Source organism: Falco peregrinus, chromosome Z, assembly GCF_023634155.1.
Source record: "Falco peregrinus isolate bFalPer1 chromosome Z, bFalPer1.pri, whole genome shotgun sequence".
In the NCBI taxonomy this organism is placed as follows: Eukaryota; Metazoa; Chordata; class Aves; order Falconiformes; family Falconidae; genus Falco; species Falco peregrinus.
Window position 1 is genome coordinate 39,965,502 of NC_073739.1, and position 20,163 is coordinate 39,985,664.

At 38.0% G+C, this 20,163-nt stretch overlaps 1 protein-coding gene across 7 annotated transcripts in view; it reads left to right on the forward strand.

The window, feature by feature from the left end:
• Nucleotides 1–20,163, forward strand: part of CDC14B (cell division cycle 14B) — a 46,068-nt gene that overhangs the window by 2,136 nt on the left and 23,769 nt on the right. For 6 of the 7 annotated variants that reach the window (XM_055790530.1, XM_055790528.1, XM_055790531.1 and 3 more), the window contains exons 2-5: nucleotides 5,917–6,010; nucleotides 6,947–7,022; nucleotides 8,613–8,705; nucleotides 19,140–19,216. In XM_055790530.1, coding sequence (XP_055646505.1) covers nucleotides 5,917–6,010; nucleotides 6,947–7,022; nucleotides 8,613–8,705; nucleotides 19,140–19,216 — 340 coding nt within the window. Of the gene's footprint in view, nucleotides 1–4,102; nucleotides 4,428–5,916; nucleotides 6,011–6,946; nucleotides 7,023–8,612; nucleotides 8,706–19,139; nucleotides 19,217–20,163 lie in introns of those variants that run through there. The other variant, XM_013301818.3, reaches the window with a different exon arrangement.

Consider the following 20,163-nt stretch of genomic DNA (forward strand, 5'->3'; position numbering starts at 1 on the left):
TTATTTCAAGTTTTGAACTGTCAGTTCTGCCTTCTTAAAGTTCTGAGAAATGAATTTATAGTTCTGGACTGGAGATGAATTAAAGCCTAGGGCCTTATTCTTGCAAATGGACATACATGTTTTAGTCTCTGTAAAGGCTGAGACATCTGCATTAGCTTATCTGCTTACAGAAACAGTGCCAAACTCATTAAGAACAGGCTACCTTCATTTTCATCTTTGCTAAAAGACAGAGGGAGAAAACAAACCCGAATAGCTGTGAAGATTTATGGATCTTTTCTGGCATGATGTTACTTTCATAAACAGCAGAATTTCTAATCCATTATTTGCATGGTTTTTATGCTCAAAATACTTAGGGTAATTATGCATTTCTTTATTTCCTAATGGATTGTATGCATTAGCCGTATGTCAGAATAATTTTTAATCATTAAATATTTTTGTTTACTATTAAGACTGGTTCAGGAAGGCTGTTCTTGTAAAAATTTGTTTGTTTTGGTCTGTTAAGCTGCATGGTAAACCTTACCATTTTCTCATTGTCAACTAATGCGTGAGGCTTGCTGGTATGACTTCGATTTGCTGGAACTGAATGCAGTTTCTTCTGTTATTAGAAGCATATTCACCTATCTTCTGATCTCTGAAAGAAGTGATTTATACGATTACAGAAAACGTAACAATTCTTTTTGAGGTGCTTGAAAGCTGTTTATTCCCTTTTCCTGGCTGCTTTTCTTTGTCATTGCTCTGATTTTGTAAATAACTTTTTAAAGAAGATGTGGAATTATTTTACATAAACCTCAGCCAGAAGGTGTGTGTTTCTGTCTCGCTTTTCAGTAGTTAATTCTGTATTGTACTATAGTGGACTTAAAATTTAAGTGATGTAACACTGTGGGGCATTTCTTGACATTTGTTTCTCCTCCTGCTACATGTGTATCTAGTTTGTTTACAGTGAGGAACTAGCATCTTAAAGGATGAGCTAAGCTGTACTGTATATGTCTTTTTTCCTTTATTGAGAATTTTTTACTTACGCTGTCACTTGGTGGTTTTATGAAATAGCATTCGATTCAGGATGCTCATTAATTGGTGAGTTGGTTTTTGGGTTTTTTTTGGTTTTGTGTTGGTTTTTTTCCCTAAACCATTGCACTGGCTTTTGTTTTTCCATTATTGCTTGTTTGTCATTATAAACTTTGCATATTATTTAGAAAACTATATATTTTTGGAATGCTAAAGACTGAGTATCATTAAGCTTTCCAACATTTTGACTTACCAGCACTTTGAATTAGTTTTTGTTATACAACTATCTCAGTACAGAAGTTGTATTTATTCTTTTATCAATATAACCTCACTTACTTGTGAGTCTTTCTCAAAGCAGAGATTTTAAATACGAATTTAAGGCTTTAATATCTAATCCAGCACTGAAAGTGCGTGAATATATGTAAAGTAGACTTGTGTATGAGACAAGGGCAGCAAAGTGTAAGGACTCTTACTTGAGTAAAGTAACCCAGTGTTGTTGATCGGTTGTGATATGGCCCTGTTTTTTCATGTTTTTTGTGAAGTAAAATGTTCCTTTAACTTTTTAGTATGCTTTCATTTTCTGTTTCAGATGCCAGGCTGTTCTAATTGCCAACTCTTATCATCACTTACATTTGAAGCAGTGATGAGTGAATCAATCTTTTCAAGGATAGTATGACTAAAAAAAATATACATTGTGTATTTCATCTTGACCTTGTAACAGAATTTGTCTTTTATGCTTTTACATGTGTCTTCCTGGTATTTTGGGGGTTTTTAGATCAAACACAAGAAAATACTACATACCAACTCTGAATTTAGAAGTACACTCCGCTTACAATAGTAAATAACTCTAGTTAACAATCTTGGTAATTCAAAACAGACTAACATTGGGTTTTGTTGTACTGTCAGTCTTTTCTGAATTTCTCATCTAAGGCATTTGTTTAACAAAAGAACTGTCAAATGTCTTTTTTTATGAAATAGCCTTTTCTGATCATATGCAGACTTGTCATGCAGAAAGTGCCTGTTTGGTATTTACTTGTCTCTTGAATTACTGAAATTTCTTTTTCCAAGGCCTGTGCAGCAGTAAAGGGAAGATTAATTTGTTATCTCTGTGTTCACATTAACATGATTTTGAAGTGGTGGCTCTCAGTTTTCTATATGACTATTTCCATAGAACACTGTAAATCTGAAGAACAAGCAAAATGCTTTTCCTTCTATATGCACACTGCAATCAGATGCATGATTATTACAGCTTGTGTAGACATGCTTGTTGCTAGCTTTAATCTCACTAGTTCATGTACCAGTGGTAGCAAAGCTGTGGTAACATAGTCTTCTGTTAGGGGTATGCAGGCTCATTTTGCTGTACATGGGATGCTTACTCAAATGAATTGCGTGCATTGACATCCATATTTCTGTATTTTAACTGTTTTGTTATGTGAGGCTAACAAAATTAAGTGTAATTCAAGTATATCTGACATACTGCAATCATATCTCCTAAGTGCAGTGCAGATGCAGCCTTTAAGGCAGTGAGCCATACTGTCTCCTTCTTCTGAGAGATGATTAGAAACGTCTGCTCTGTTCTGATACTTTTAGGATGACCGTTCATCAGAAATTTGCAGGAATCTGGAACAGCTCAAGCACACTATATGTAAATGAAATACTAAAAAGCTAAAACTAGCAAAGGAAGCATAAAAATAACAAAACAGAAGCCTTGCTCCTAGCAGTCCAAACCTTTGTAGAGTCCTAGTGAAATCAACCCATCAGTACTCTGGTATATTTTATGTGTAAGCCCTCATCCTGCAATCAGATCCTTAATGAAGGATTTCTCCTTTCTCAGCATCTGTTACTACTGTTAAAAATCAACACTAATCCTTGGCTAAACAGAACTGGGAATGTGTTTGCAAAAAAGTCAGGTAAAAACAGACATGGTGAGTAACACAGCATTTATCTGATACTGGACCGGTAGGCCAGTTAAAAGGTAAATACACTTGTCGGAAAGGACTCCTCTGTGTAGCTCTTTTCTAAAATCTCCCTATAGGAAACGTTACAAAGGTGGAGCCCACTGTTTACATAATAGGAAGCAATTGTTAGTGGTGCACAGGAATGGACAGCTTCTGAGGAGACAGGCATTTGACACACACTGCTCTTATTGTGAGGTAGTTCTGTAAGTTCATTGAACTCGAGTTTCTTTCAGGTGTGTTAAGAATAGCAAAAATTAACGTGATCTGGAATACCAGTGCAGAATTGAATGCCAACAGCAATTAAAAAGGCCACATACACACTGTTCACTCAAAATAGCAATTCTGATTTTTGTTGGACATTTTTGCAAAAGCTGCAGAAGGTTTTTAGTAGAAGTAGGAGCACTGAGGAAGTGAGTGGTTCTGTTACTCCAAATCCTGTTTAGGAGCAAAATGCTATATTATTTTAGGCCTTTGACCTGTGCAAACGTATTTATTCTCATTTTTATCCCCTTTTGTATTCGAGGATTTTAGATTACTCTTTGTGTAGTGCTTGTGTATTTTCAAAAATGATTGAAAGTTACGGGAAGAATCTGGCGTGCAAGGAGGTAGCATGTCAGCTCGACTGCTAAGACAGTCGACTTCTGCCCAGACTTAGATGTGGATGTTGTTTGTGTACAAGGGAGAGCTCAGTCTAAGTCAATAATCAGACTGGATCTAAAGGACAGATGAAAAATTCTGGCTGTGTATTCCTCCTGTTAACCCCCAGTGGGCTGGTTTAGTGAGCTAACTCAGAAGATAACTTTTTCTTGTAAGGAACCTGGAGGCAGCTAGCCATTAAATCAGTTCAAAAGTGGTGTGAAATTATAGCTTGAGGTTGTAGTGTGGCATGTTTAATCTAGCAATGCCAGTGTAAAATGCCAGTTTAAACATAATCCCAAGATACCCTGTCCTCTCAGTCCTTCTTTCAGCTTCCTCCTTTGCCCTCAGTCATGTCTCCCCCCCCCCCCCCCCCCATTTTAGCTCTGATTCTAAGGGCAGAGGAAGGTAAACCAGCAAAGCAGCTTTTCTTTTCTTTTCTTTTTTTTTTTCTTTTTCTATTTCTGCTGTGCTAGGATACTCTTTACAGTTTCTTATTCACACAAATCCACCTTGACACAGCACAGAGAGCAACACAATGGTGGGGGCAGATGCAGGGAATTTGTGGTAAGCTGGGGCCCCATCCACCCCCAAAGTGTTGGCCTAAACACTTTCCCAGGACTGCCTTTCTGTGAAGCAGTCTTCCCTATAGTGTATTTTGTGTCAAGTTGGGGTATCAGTGCACTTGCTTCTCCACACATATTTCCCTTTGTGGGCCAGTTTAGTCACTTCTTTAAAATGCACAGCATTACTCTTAAATTTTATCCTTTGCCTTGTTTTCAGGAGATGCTTTGGCAAATGCTGGGAGGTACAGAAGTTCCTAAGCAGGTAATGCGCACTTCCCAGCTAGTACTACAGCTGCTGTGCCTGCAAGATGTGACTATTACAAATTAAAGAAGCAAGTTTAATGCCTTACTTCTGCTGAGAGAGTAAGGAAGTAGGTGTCCGACTTGCTCAAGAGTTACTGTACGTCCCACTGATTGCACCTGACCTGTAAATGTTGAACCAAACCATTCACATCAGGCTGCTGTTCTATTGAAATGTGCATTTAGCAAAGGTACAGTTTTTGGTGGTGGTGTCTGCCTCTACTGCCTGAGATATTGCTGTACCTAAGTGAGCACTGAGCATGTGAATGTTGAAATACAGACATGGGGGACTCCTTTCGTGGCATACTTTACTATGTATTTTCAAGATACAAGTAATTTCTAAGTGCTAGTCAGAGAGGATTTTGTTTTGAAGCATAAAGTGATTTTCTTTTCCTGCATTCTGGAAAAGGAGATAACAGTTTATCACAAACCATGCTTTGAAATAATACTTTTATATGCAGGTGATCTGTTTCGATATTTAAGTGATGTATCTGTTTCAGGCAACTAGTTTGCAAAAAATAAAATATTTCCTTTTAGGTTCGAATTTTAATCCATGTACTTTATAATTATATTGTTTCAGCGAGAGGAAGAAAAATACTGCTCTGGTGCTGCAAGGCCTCAATGTTTATTGACCAATTACTGCAAGCACAGCAATTTACAGCAGCAGCACAGTCAATGTTTAAAGTTCACCAGGGCTACAGCTCCCCGGCCATAAAAATAATTTATATCTGTGTTCATACCACTGGCATTTTATTCCTCTCAGCTTAACAAAGGAAGCCGGGGCAAGCACAGGGTGCCTCCTGCCTTCGTGCACGGAGGCCTTGAAGGGGCATCCCAGGTAGGGATTGGATACGGACAGGGATGTGTCCAGGCGGTGACTGCCTCCTTGCCCCCTTGCATCCCTCTATAGTCCGTTGCCTGCAGACTTTACTTGCATGCCACTACCATCAAAATCATTGTTTTATGAAAAGGTGGGAAGTACTTGCGTTTTGACACAAGCACGCTTTGCAGTTTAGTTTAACTAGGTGCTATGAGATGCTGAGGGATTTGTGACTTAGTTGGGGATGTGTGTGTGTGTGTGTTGGTGTTCACAGTGCAGCAGTGGGGTCTGTTGCCAGAAGGCGGTGGGTCTCTGCTGTGTGTGTGCGTGCAAGTCGGGCTCCTGCTATATTGCGAAGTCGTCAAAACAGGGAGCTTTCCTGGGAACACTTGGTTTGGGAAAAAACACTAAATAGCTGCAGATCATGGGAACGCTGCTGAGCAAAAGCCTCAGTCTTTGTGTGCCTTATTGCTTAACACCAGAGAAATAATCATATCTAGTTCAGTAATACTTCAAAGAAGATGTGGTTCATTTTAAACCACTTAAAGTTGTTCTGTTGAGAGGTAATACTTTAGACTTTCAGCAGAAAAGTATGATGTTTATGAAAGCTTTAAATTTTCTTGCATTTCAGATCGCCTTTATTTTGCAATTCTCTGCCAAACACCAAAGAGTGGAGCTGCAAATACCCATTATTTCTGCATAGATGATGAACTTGTGTATGAAAAGTAAGTACAGTCTTTATTTTTTTCGTTTTTTTACAGAAATAAATTAGACAGAGCAACAGCAATGAGGAACCAGTCTAATTGACATTCTGTTTTTAAATGTAGCTGAGGGAAACATACCATTCCCATTACAGCACTAATTACATGAGTTTGGTCCTCTCAGGCTTATCTGCCGTGATGATTTATATGTCTTAGAATGGTTTCTTGGCTTCCAATCAGGATTTCTTAAAACTCTTTTCAAAGAAAAAGCTTTTATTGTACCCATTCTTGTTAGAAGATACAGGAACATGATGCAACAATATGTATTCAGAAGTGTGCACTGGACTGCCGAGCTGAAGAGGATGACTTTGGTTGCTCAAGTATTAAGTGGAAAGGCTAAACCTTCTAGAATAAGAAGAAAAAACTAGCAAAATCAATTCAAGTCTTTATGAGCTGACAATGGATGTAATATTTCCCCTGTTGTGAACACTGTATGCCTTTGTATGTGATCTTGGAATGCTGCCAATTCTTTAAATATTCTTGACCAAGAGCATGGTTACTGTTTTTGAAAGTACTAATCAATCTTTTTTTCTCAGTTTCACTTTTCTCTAGCCATATTAATTGCCTTCTTTTACAGTAAAGCTTTTGGGTTGCTCTTAAAATAAGAGTTTCTGAACTGGTTACAGAGTGATACAGTAGAGAGAATTCTTCAAACCTGGAGTATTCTAGTTTGGTTATAAGTGGTGGTGTGTGGAAAACAAGAAAAAATAGTTTTAGCCCCCATTTAAAGATGACAAAACTGTTACCTCCCACAAAATAGTATGTATGTAAGAAGGCATTCTTGTTTTAGTATGATGCACATACATCATATATGTTATTATTTCTTGCTTTGTGCACCTGATTTAAAAAAAAAAGGCATTTACAGAGGTCATGTGCAATTTTTCCCCTTTCTCCTGCCAGCTTCTATGCAGACTTTGGACCACTCAATCTGGCAATGGTCTACAGATACTGCTGCAAGCTAAATAAGAAATTAAAGGTAACACTTGGTTTTTTTTGTTCAATATTCTTGACTTTTTAAATAACAGAAACAAATGGGCCAAAAGGTTTTGGGTTTTTTTTGTTCAGGTGGTTCCTGAGTTCCTAATCCAGCTAAGTTTCGGATATAAATGCTAAATTTTATCAAGGTAAATTTAGGGAGGAGGACGATCAGGAGGGAAAACCACTTACTTTTAAGATCCAGAAAATGCACCACTGTGGCAGTAAGTAATGTTAAGCTCCTAAAATGTTGCTAAATGGGTACAGACTGCTTTAAATTAAAAGCCACCCTCTTGGAATTCAGTCATCTTGGCAATCTGCCAGTATTGAGTAAGTTTGATGGCTATGCAACACATTTTTATTTGAGGTGTTTTTTGTTTGACTTGGGCTTCTCTTTTGGTCCTGACATCTCTTTGGTAAGAAGCAACATTTGATCTTAGGTAACATTTATGGCGTTGTCCTGAAGGAGACTGCTGTGCTTTCACTGCACATTATCTCCTCTGAGGACTGCTCAGTAATTTTCAGGATAGGGCTTTTGATAGAACATTGTGTCTTCAAAACAGAGGGTTCCTGTATTAATTAACATGAATGACATTGAGTTAGTTGACCTCTAACAGATGTTGGAGTATAAAACCTATTAGGCAAATAAAAAAGCTTATTAGCATTGATGTGAATCACAGTTTGCCTCTTCAAAACTGCTTTTTTTTTCTTGAAACTGCCACTGAACTGTGAAAATTGGGAAGTATGCAGAACATTATATTTTAACAGAGGTTTGGTTTTTTCTTGTTTTTCCATTCCTTGATGTCTGTCACTGGTATGAGTTTGTATAATTCAGACTTGCTTTGCCCCTGTGGCGCTACAAATGGGCTTGATGGAGACAAGATTCTCGTAATTCTTGTTTACAGGATGCTTTGAAGCAACACAGGTCTCTATTATAATTCCTTTGAATATCTTGGGTTTGATATTGGAGAGGCATATTAGGATTACTGGGATCTGGATACTGCTGCTAGTGATCTGGGGTTTATTTGTCTTGAGTGCTTTGAATAGTATCTGAACAAGCAACATAGCATAAAATGTCACTATTTAAATAGCAATCTTAGCAGTTAATCAAATTTAATCAGTTTCAAGAGCATCAAAATTCGGTTCAGTAGCCAGTTAGCGGATAGTTTATCTAAAGTCAGGTTTTCTTTAAGAATAAAAAGTCTGAAGTCGGTTTTCAAAACTATTGTGACTTTAACATGCCTGTGATGCTTTTGAGAATGCTACTTTGTGTTTACTTCTCATAAACACCTATCTGTCAGATAGGGCTTGAAGTCAGAAATATTACACTAATTTAAGGAGAAAAAGAAAGATCACTGTAACTTGTATAAAAAATTATTTAGGCTGGATACTGGGAAAAATACTGGAACAATCTAGGCAGGGATGCAGTAGAGTATTCCAAAGCTTTTGAGCGACCAGTCTACAATATGCTTGGTCTTCTGAATACAGATGACTGAAAGGTAAACAGACCCTTGCATTCCTCTAATTTTATAAAAGAAGGTATGAAAAGTCTAAAATGCAAAATCATAATCTCATTCATTTCTTGATACAGTCATATTCATTGATAAGGAAGAAAATAATTCATTATACTGGCTTTGATCAGAAGAAACAAGCAAATGCTGCATTCCTCATAGGCTCCTACGCAGTAAGTATTTTAAGTTTTTACATTACATCAACTTGCTAAATGTGTTAAATTTTTTTTTTATGTAGTTTCTAAAACAGCAAGATAAAACCAATTCTTGTCTCATGAATACGTATCTTCCTACTAATGTATTATATAGTAAGGTACCACATACTAAGACAATTTTTAATGTCTAGTAGGTGTATGAGTGAGAGTTCTACAGTTTTGGTTTTTTCTTCTCTACTGCAATCTATGCTCCTAAGAAATAAGAGCACTACTGAAAAGAAAATCTTTATGAATATTTTCATTTAGAAAAAAATACTGTTTCTTGATGGTTTTTCTTTCCCTCACCCACACATGCTTTCTTTTTGCTTTTTTAAAACAGAGAAATATTACCATGCACAAAGTACAGTATAGCATTTCCCATTGCATGCCTGTTTAAGTAGACCTTTTCTTCCCCAGCTGCAGTTTTTTTAATGTAAGGTGATCTCTTCAGTTAATCTAGGAGAAGGACTCATCATGTGGTAGGTTTAGGACTAGTATAAAGCCTGGGAATACAGAAGGTGGCTGGAAATGCACTGAGCCGTGGCCCTGCTTGCAGAAGGGAAAACAACTGGCTTTACATCACAGCTGCATGTCTTTGGTACACAGAAGTGTAGTCAAGGAATAAACCGGAATGCTTCAGCATGAGAGATGTGATGTACCATATTCATGTTCTGCTTTGACTTGTAACACACCTTGATTGTAACCATCTCTCTCGTTTGCTGAGTAATAAAATGAAGTGAGAATCTATGCGGTTTTTGATGTTGGAGATTTGAGGGGTCAAAGTTTATGTAGCCTTAGGTCATTCCCCTTTATTAGCTGCAAGGCTATACAGTACTAGCTGTGATGCTGGTATTCTCCTTGTTGCCCCTCTGCATCATGCAAGAGGTCCATTTCCTGCTCACCAGAGTTTTTCTGGTTATTTTCTACAGTACTTATTACAAATCAAGATCTAGATTTGAAAATGTGTCACTCTTGGTTTTTGAAACAGAGGCACTTAGAATGTTGCTGTAGATATTTGCATTCTTAAACAACACAAAAACCAGCAACATGACTTACTAAACTTCGTTGCAGTTAAGGCATTATTTTGACAAAGGAGCTGCAGCTTTTAGGAAAACTCCTTCCTAGTGACTTGATCTTAATGGAGGCCCGGAGAGTGAGAGGGGACTGACTTCAGTTATCAACCATTATTTGGGAAGAAGTGTCTTTTGTTTTTCAGTAAACTTCTGTTCTGAATATATGTAGTAGTATTGTGTAGCACAGCAGCTGACATTTTAAGCAGAATCCATGGTATGGAAAATTAACTAATGGCAAAACAATCTAATACAAAAGTACTCTTGTTGATGATGTAAAAGTATACAAAAAACCTAACACAAATGTTAGTTCTGATCATCCAGTAGCTCTGCCATGTTGCAGTAACAACATGCAGTTAAAGCGGAATGCTTTGATAGACTTGAATAAAGCTCTAATATTAATATGTATGGATTATGACAGTCCAAAGCATGGTAATTAAAAATGGAGGCTGTTGGACAGAGGAGTAGGCAGTTTTTACTTCAGAGGACTGCAATGAAGAAGTGGGCATTACACAGTACAGAGAGGATGCTAACACAGATCCAGCTGAGTATGGCACGAGATCATGACTGACTAGCCAGTGCATGTGGGAGGGGTTGCAGACAGCTGGCATATGGCAGAAAGAGGCTAGTCAAAACGACCAGTCGTTTTCAGAGTAGAAAGACTTGTGCTTAGGTTATTGCATTGTACAGGTTGAGTATTTCGGCTGTTTCCTGTGGCAAAGTGGAGCACTCTGTGAGCATCAGTCCCCTCTTTGAAGCGGAACATGTCTGGCTTGCATAGTTGGAAGTCCTAGATGGTGAAGTAGTTGTAGCTAGGTGCTGATTTTTTTGTTTAGTGCAACAGACTTTGGCTTTGGTACTGCTTTTTCTATAAAGTAGTGTAGAGTTTCTTCCCAGATTTGTGTGGGAGGGATTCCAGCGGAGGAAGATCACACAGGAAAAGACTGTGCCCCTGAGGCTTACTTTTTTCTCCCTGGCACCCTTTCATGATCTTTCATGAAGAGGCAGGCTTAATTACAGCAATCACTGCTGAAGTGTTCAAACATACATGTCCCCTTTTTCTGATTTCTGTAGGGAGAAAAGGATTGTTCTCTATGGGGCAAGCAGTAGTGTATAGGATCTGTTCAGAATGCATGATAAATATATGCCTATAAGCATATTTCCTGATGGAAAGGAAGTATAGGCCATCTTTATTTAAAACATATGTAGGCTTAAGCATCCACCTACTTGTCCAGTTCAGAGTGATTTGCTTTTTGGTGAATAAGAATCCATCCAGCTATTAGTTAAAACTGTAAGAAGCATTTTTGTAATTTTAGTTAATCAGACCAAATGTCCTGTTGGTAATGCTCTTCGTTGCTTCAACTGAGTATCATTGTTTAATGTCTAAAATCCCTTAAGGGTAAGTGGTAGGTTGCCACTGTATTTTGTTTTCTGTGGTTTTAATGTGTTTGTTACTTGATTTTGGTTTTTTAGCTTCATAGTGGGTTGAGGAACTGCATGGCAGTGCATTAGGTTGGAGGAGTTCAGATGGGAAGGGCAAGGAAGTAGAAAGGGAAAGTAGTCTTTGCAGAGTTAGTCATGAAAATAGTACTTGTTTGCATGTGTTGTAAGGCCTTTGATAACTTAAGCATAGTTTTGGGTGCAAGGTGTTCTGTAGATTCAGGTGCTTTAAGTTACTTGTTAGGAATAACAGACTGCCAGGGTTTGAGGAACAGCACAGGCATAGTAGTGTGTGTGTTTCTGGCTTTGTTCTCTCTTTTTTTGAAACGTAAATCACAAATTAACTATGAAACTATAATGAAGTGTATATAACTAGTTCTCCTCTGGAACTTGCATGTCCTCATAAACATTGAATAGTTTTATGCTAGCAGCTTCAGAGCCTGTCATTTTAAGGGCTTGTTGACCTTAAATTTGTATTCTTAAACACAACATTATTTAAGTTCTGCTTAAAGGAGTTGGGATGTGTTAGCATGTTTATCATTCAACATATTTTGTTTAAATGTATATGTGTGTTTATATGTCATGTGGGGTTATGCTCATTTTGACTACTAAAGCAGTTATGAAAGACTTCATGAGCTGTGGTGAAGTATAAGAGCAGGTGTTATTGTTCTGATTTACAAGCAAAGTCTGTTCCCAGTCTTTTCTTCACAGTTGGTGTGTTTTAATATTCCCACCTACTCCTCCCCTTCATGTAACTTGTCTTTCTTTACTCTTCAGTGGAGGTAGCTTCTGAACTCTCCAGGCTACACACTTCTTTCTCCCTCCTCCTGCATCTGCTGCTTCCTTCCAGGTGTACTTTGATGTGACAGCACAGCCTAACTCAAGCTACAGGGCTCATCAGTATAAAGTGGCATTAAGAGTGAAGAGCAAAGTTTTCAAATACATTGTTATATATGTAGTTTTAGAATAAAGTGTTATTTTTTAGACTAAATCTTAACAATTTACATCTTAATCCCTTTAGTGTTCATCTTCCATCTATTTTAATTATGTATTTTGTTTCATTTTTGCAGATGATACACTGCATAATGGGAATAATATTCTTTTGTGTAGATTATATATAAATTTGGCACGTTCAGCCACTCAAAGGGTAGCCAGAATTCAGTGTGTTGGGGTTAAATGTTTACACTTTGTTTGGGCAGAGGGGGTGAGGGGAAGGAAGGGGGTGGGGTGGGGAAACTACCTTTGTTCTTCAGCTTCCAAAGAAAAGCAATTTTTCTTTAAAAGGTATCTGCACTGTTCAGGCCTTACCACTCTACCAAAGCAGCAGTGATCTTCTGAGTTGATCTCTACAGTGGCTTCTCTTGATTTTCACCAGGACTTGGCTGTGGGTGAGGAAAGTCTGCTTCTTCCATCATTGCTCCTTCTGTATTAAGAAAGAAAATGTCTCCTCTGTGCCCTGTCCACCCAGTTCCCAGCTCCCCCCTCTCCCCTTGGCTGCATTAACTTAGTGTTTTTTTCCTCAGGCCTGGCACTAATTATGTACTTGGAGGGTGACCCTCCGAGGGTACCGCCCCATGAACTGCTGTAATTCAGGTCACCTTCTCCAGGACTCATCTCTGTACTTTGTCTATTTTGTCATCTTCTTTCTTCAGGGTAAGCAGCGTTTCCTTCATCCGTTCTGATCCGTAGTACTGTTTTTTTGCCTTTTCAATTTGTTAGTGTCCTTCCTAGCTGTGGGCCTAATACTGGGTAGAAGCTGGAGGTTGCAGAAACGATTAGTGCACATCTGTGTGATGTCAAACTGCACTGTTCTTACTGTGGCATTTGCAGAATTATCTTTGGCTAAGCCATGGGAAAGCAGGCAAACATGTTTGTTTAGTGGTCCAGGCAGAGTGGTGGTAAATGGGTAAGGGTGGGTAGACTGTGTTTACCCCCAGCTGTGCTTTGATGAGAGGTGCTTGTGCTTGACAGGCAAGTGGCAGAGACTAGATGGACAAAGTAATGGTCTTTCATTTAAGCAAAAGTTGTCCCAAGTCTTTTTCGCTTTCTCTTGTGTTCATGTCCTCTGAAAAGCTACCTTCTCTGAATTGCATTTGGAAAATTGCGGTTAGTCTTTATGACAGCAGCTTTTCCTGCTGTTTGTACTAGGCTCTTCTTCATGATGTTCTTACCAGACTGCTGGTCTCAGTAGAAGAAGGGTTGCTCTTTGGGGGTCCCTCACAATAGTACTAACTTGCTTTCTTAGCAGTCGTGAAGTACTGATGTGCCCAGCCTGGTCAGTTCCCAGCTAACAGGGTTTTCTATGCTTCCCCTCTGCTGTTTAAAAGGTAATTGGAGGTTTCTTGTGTTTGTTTATGATGAACAAAGAGATGCCAGAGACCGGCAGCTATTCCCTCTGTGCCTGTTTTACCCACTTAATGACTCTGTTTCTGCTAATGAAGGGACTGTTGGCCACGTGCATTTCTTCAGTACACCACAAAAATTCATACAGGAAGCTTTTTATTCTAATATATTTCTATTTTAATTTTGCTGTATTTAATTTTTTTCTAAGGAATATAGCTAGAAAATTTAATGTATCAACTGACTAGTATATGCAATAGAGGTTTTAATGAAATAAAATATTTAATACTTTTATAGTAAATTAGACGTGTGTGAGCTTGTGTTTGAGTCTGGTAACACACAGTAATTTGCATTTGTTCGCAATGAGTGGGTTGTGATTATTTGCAGTTTATGGCAGTTCAGGCTATTTTGGGTGAGTAACATTTCTGGATCATAGTTGTATCACATGAAATGTGCTTGTAAGCAGTGTAAAATTAATCTCATTATTTTCTTGCTTTAAGTCAGTATGGTTGGTAAAATGTATGATTTAGGTAGCAACCTTAAGTAGATTTGGCGGTTAAGGGTGAACAGGTGGACAAACTTGATTACACTAAGCACATCACAGATGTGAATTTAAAGTGCTATTTACAGACGTGATATAGTTTCTAACAGTACAGCATATTTAAGTATCCTATTTAATTTTCCTGAAAAAGCTACCACTTATGTCATGGGTTATTATTATCAAACATGTTCTGTCTTGCATGCAGCATTACTATTTCACTCAGCAATCCCATATACTGAAGATAAAGATGCTTTTTTCAACCAGAGCCTCCTTTCCTTTTCTACCAGGAATACTTTTCTTCCTATTGTGAATACCACTCGCATGATTGTAATGATAATCTATGAAATCTTTGTTTAAAAAATAGGGCTGGTTTGAAAACATTATGAATGAGACAGTAACATGGCTTGCTAAAAGAACTCATTCTGTGGTTGATTTGAAATGCTTATAAAGACTGAGTCACCTAGTCCTACAGGCTCTTCTGTTATATTCAGTGAACTTTATAGTGCTGTGTTTGACTACCCAACGGTATTGGCTGGAGGAGTGCTTGAGTGCATCCCGGTACTCAATGCTTGGATAGTTCTTGACCGTTCAGAGCTGCCTGTAGTCTCTTAATTCAAAACATATGTCCTAAATGAAAAGGATGATTAGAGCAATGTGAATGGTTCAGCCGCTAATAGCAAATTTCTGGCCGTGTTTTTAAGTTCAGTGGGTTATTTTTTTCTATGCATAGAGAAAGCAAATTTCTAAATTGCTGGTACACAAGTGATTACCCAGTGTGATAAAATAGTATGTTACTTTGACTTGAAAGATTCCAGTTCTTTCTTTCTTTCTAGAAAAAAAAAATTCTGGAAGGTACTTAAGTAAAGATTTGTAAAGGATTTCAAGAGTTTTTCCATGTGTATTTGTGTGTGTGTGTATGTAGATATGGATGTACACCCATTTGCACTTGCATATGATTGTAGGAAAATTCTAAAACTGATGCAGCTATACTTGTGGATGATTTATTTCAGGTCTGCTGAATTTTCTAAGTTTTTAAAAAAAGCTGCTTTTTTAATATTTCCTGACTTGCAGGAAAGGACCTTCTTGGAAAATCAGTGTAAAATTCTAACAGACTTTTCTTCATTTGTGTATATGAGAATGGACAAAAGCCATTCCAGAAATCGCCTGCTTCTGCTAAGTAAGAGTTAGTATAATTGCTTGAAATTTATTTTAGTACTTTTTGTCTTTTTAATCATACTTATTAGTTGCTTTATTGGCATTAACGTAGGAAAACAACTTTATTTGTGAAAGTTTCTGTCACCTTAGAAAGCACAGAAGAGACATAAATTATAATCGGCATCTGACCAAACTGATTTCAGCTGTTGTATATTTTGATTTCTGGAGGTATGTCTTTTTCCTATTTCCCTTCCTTCTCCCAGTACATACCTTATGAATTTACAAATATATCTTTGTTTTACTGTTCATCAGATCAACATTTTCACTCTCTTCTCTACTGAAACATCAGTTTTGCTTACTGCCTTAGAAAGTCATCCATCCTCTCAACACTTCTGTCTACTATAGGTCTCTGATCATTTTTACTTTTTTCTCTCATTTATGGGCTTTCTTTAGTCCTTTGTTCACCCACATCATTCCAATGAAATTTTTCACCTTTAAGGCTTCAGTGGTCTCCTCCTGTTCAGAAGCAGTATTACATACAGCCTGTTCAGAAACAGTATTATATACAGTTCTGTAACAGTCTCAGTTCATGTCAGGAGTGTTTTTGAAGCGAATCTTTCCTTGAACCCTGCTTAGTGCATTTTGCTTCACTTCGTGGAGCCGTCTAGGAGTAAACCCAACAGGTAATGGGATTCCACAGGATCAGACTAGGACTAGCTGTTAAGGTTAAAAGCTGCGGGAAGTGCAGACTTCAGATCGTCAGTGCTGGCTGTCAGTCTGCAGGTGCATTTCTGCTGGTGCACACTACTTCCTACTGCAGATACGGCCTCTGCTGCCTTGACATCTGTTGCTTTCCTCGGCTTTGCTGCTTCTTCCCTCACTCCTTCAGTCTTAACTGTTTCCATATCTGGAATTTTGTTCACCCACAACCTGAACCCAGATTCACCCATGTTCAGCTTCCATCCAGTCTTGCCTGTTAACAAGTTTTCTAGCTGGGTACTTTTTTATGGTCTTAGGCTCTGACAGAAACTGATTCTTTCTCCACTTCAACTGTCGCAGCCTCTTGTGTTGTGTTACTGCCAGGATACTTTCCCTGTGAATTAAGTATCTGTTTACAGTCTTTCCCATTCTGGGTAGAGACTGAGTTCTTCCATTTTGAAGCACTCTACACCATTGCATCTGTCTAGATATCCTCATACTAAACTAATTTTTGTTGTAAACCACCTTTCACTGAGAATACCATCTGATCATTCCATCATCTGTCTCTGCAACTGTTCACATGTTATTTCTTGTGTGTGTAGTAGTGTCACAGCTGAAGTGCAGCAGGGTCTGTCTTCGTTTCAGAAAATTCTGAGAAATCTACCTGGAAGAGCTTCCTTCTTCAGTGAATATACTGTATATTGCTTCAGTTGTACAGGAGGTACTGCATATTTTTGTTTAGTAGCTTTTCCACATTGAAAAATGCCATCTGCCTGCACAGTGCTTTTTGTACATACTAAATGATGGCAGATACTGAAAAAATCAGGTTTTTTTTTTTAAGTGTCCTTTTATGTAGCCTGTGTTTCTATAACTATGTTAAGGAAAGTCTACATGCACGCGCATGTACGTTAAGATAGCGTTTCTAGCAACTTCACTGGTAATGTGATTTCAGAAGTTGGATCTGTGCTTAAGAACGAACATGTTTCAGTATACTGTAACATTATGTAGACTCATTTTAATACAACACTTAACATTAAGGGAAAAGTTGCCTGTTGCAGCTGTTAGATTTGTAAACAAATGCTTCTGCCTTGGAGCTTGTTTTCTTTGAGAAAGTATAAGTTCAGCTGAGGTACAGGAGAAATCCTTGACCTTTCTGAGGTACATGTGCTTACAGGATTAGCTAGTAGTAGCTGCATTTCTATTTGCCTGTTGTACAAGTAGTACTCTGCATATTACCCAGCCTCACAGCACTGAATCCCATTTTTTTTTCCATATGACTAATTTCTGGCTACAAACTCAAGTTTCTGCTGTTTAATTACATTTTATTTGCTAATGCCATTTCATGTCTCTGGTTTGTGAGTTTTTCTGGGGCAGAGCATTTTTTCTGATAAGCAAGCAGTGCTAGATTTATACGGTTGCTAGAGAGCAATATGTGTTCCCGTGCTGCAAGATGCAAAGTATGACTGTATCAAAGCACACAACTTGAAATTTCTTGGAATAACCTTGATACCCAATCCAGGCAATGAATGTACCTGCAGAATGGAAAGTGAACTCTGGCATGTGAGGAGCAGCTATTTAATGATATTTTGGGTGCTTTTTAAGTCTCTTTTCTATTACAGGTGTATGCTTGCAAATACAAATGCAAAAGTCACTTACCCCTCCCCAGTGAAAGCACACATGGGCACAAAACATGGAGTTTTTATTACTTAGCTAAACTACTTCAACACGACAGATGTTTTTTTCTTTGATTTTGCTAATTGCACAGGAAGAAAATACTTAACACAGTAATCAAACCAGAGGGAAAATGAAAGGGGTCACCTGTTGCCATGTATGTTTTAGCAGTCTGTTTAGGATATGTTTCAAGCTGCGTGGTTTTTTTCCAGCGTCATCCGTTTTGCCTCCCATTCCCACCTCACAAGAATGTGTGTATGTGTGTAGAAGAGGATGTTAAGCCATTTGTTCAAGCTGGCTTTGCAGTATCATCAAAGAAATTTGAAAGGCAATGCCGACTTTTGAAAGAAAAACATGTCAAAAGCAACAGAAAGCAAAAATGCCACACTTAGACTTTTTTGGGGTGTTTAATTAATACTCATTAGGATTCTTACTTTCAAAAAACCTCTTAAGGAAAAAGGTCATTAATGTAAGAGATTCAAATAATTTACTAAATGTTAATGGAAAAAAACACTTTCTTTTGTGTGGTAAAGCTTAGTTAATGCAGTTTTAAAGGAAAAGTATTAACTTGAAATTACTGAGTACTGACCTGTTAATGGCAGTTTGTTATTAACTGTTGTTATCTTCTGGTTGTGCTGGGGATGGTGTTTGGTGGTGTTGGAAGATGTGGTTTGCATAAAAGAGGAGTTTTACAGTATTATTTAAAGAGACCTTAGTGTTAGAGGCTATCCAAGAGGGGTCAGGCATGTTGTGATGGAAGACCATTTGGATATTTGTCTTGAGTTGGTCCTTTGTGAATTCTTTTCTGAGTGTTTTTGAGAGTAGAAAGTTTGATACACAGTCCTTCAAGTGCGTTGCTTCATTCTGTTCTTAGGATTTTGCTGCTGAAGTTACAGATTTCTTTTTTTTTTTTTTTTTTTTCTTTCTTCCCTTTTTGGTATCTGGATTTAGTTCCTGGATACTGCACTACCAGTGCAAAGGAGCAAGTACAGGACTTCGAATAATGCAAATGTACTGCTGCAGGAAAATTAAAGTATACATGAATTACTGTTTTAATCTTGTCTGCTGACACTGTTTTGTAGACCAGATGATTCGTAGCTTTGCTGATATCTCTCTGGGGTTTTGTGTTTTGATTTACATCCTAAAATCTTAATTAAAAAAATAAATAAATCTCCAAGCTGGTCCAGCAGAGTTGCAGTAGGAACATGGAAGAATCTAGACAGAAGTTTTGTCACTGTAGCCTGTAGTTGAACAACTCATGCACTGATTTGTACATTTTATATAAAAATACGTATTCCTCTAGGTTGACCAGTATTTTATATTGTTTATGTTTGTTTTATTGTTGCACACTTGCATACAGTTGTTCTTGATGCCACTCTTTCCCAGCACTTTTTACCTCTGTGATAATGCCTTCTGTAGTAAACAAGTGACTTGAAATTATTAATATCAATCTTAAAAATAATCTTTTTCCTTTTCTGTCCTTTTCCACAAAAATAGATAATATACCTGAGAAAATCCCCAGAAGATATGTACAGGCTTATATTGGCTGGAAGCATTTCCTATCTTCCTTTCAGGTAAATAACAAGGTGTTAGAATTTTCTGTACCTTGATAATTTGAAGAAGAATGTAGCATTTATCAGTACTAATCTGGGGACAGGGCTTATCTGAAGTTTTAACATGTTCACTGCCTGAACTTTAAGTGCAGACTGCTGAACATAGGTGTTAGCAGCAGGTACTGAAGTCGGTTGACAGAAGGTGAGGGAGTCACACTGCTTTGTATGCACTCTTCTTGAGCTTTTTGATCTACGTTGCTTCTCACGTGGTGGTCTGGTTTTCTGCCAGTAGCTGGTAGTTAAGTTTACCAAAATATCTGTCATTCATCACAAATGGCTTGTAATACTTCTAGCACTCCATTTTTCCCGCTTGTTGAATGTACGCAGCAACCCAAAAATAGTGATTTGTGTATAAAACTTGCTTAGCTAACTTCATATGATGTAGTGTAACTTTAAAGTATCTCTTTTTACCAATGAGGAAATGTGTAAAACCATTGGTTCATGGTTGCTTGCCACTGAGGGATTGTAATCCTAGCTGTTTCAGTCCACAGACTTCTCTTTGTGGTGTAAGTGGTGCTGCTTAATGTTGCAAAGTTGATCCATTGTGCAGAGGAACACCACCTTAACTTCTTCCAAACAAGAGTTTCTAAAAGTTGGACTAAACTAACATTCTGTTGGCTGCCACAATATGCAGGAAAGAATGGCCAAAAAGCTTTTTAGGAGGCATGTTTACTGTCCAAATGCATTGTTATGGGGTGATTAATTCAGTCCTTGCTTGTCTGTGTTTTCTAGCTCTCTTGCCAAGAGATGGTCTTGTGATGATCTGTATTTCTGTTACTTACCCCCGCCACCACCTGTTACTTCCCCTCTGCCACCACCTCATCTCCCCTCATCTCCCCGGCCAGTCATTTCACTGTAGAAGTTTACCAAATTGGTCAAGCATGACTTTGCACTGGTGAATCTGTGCT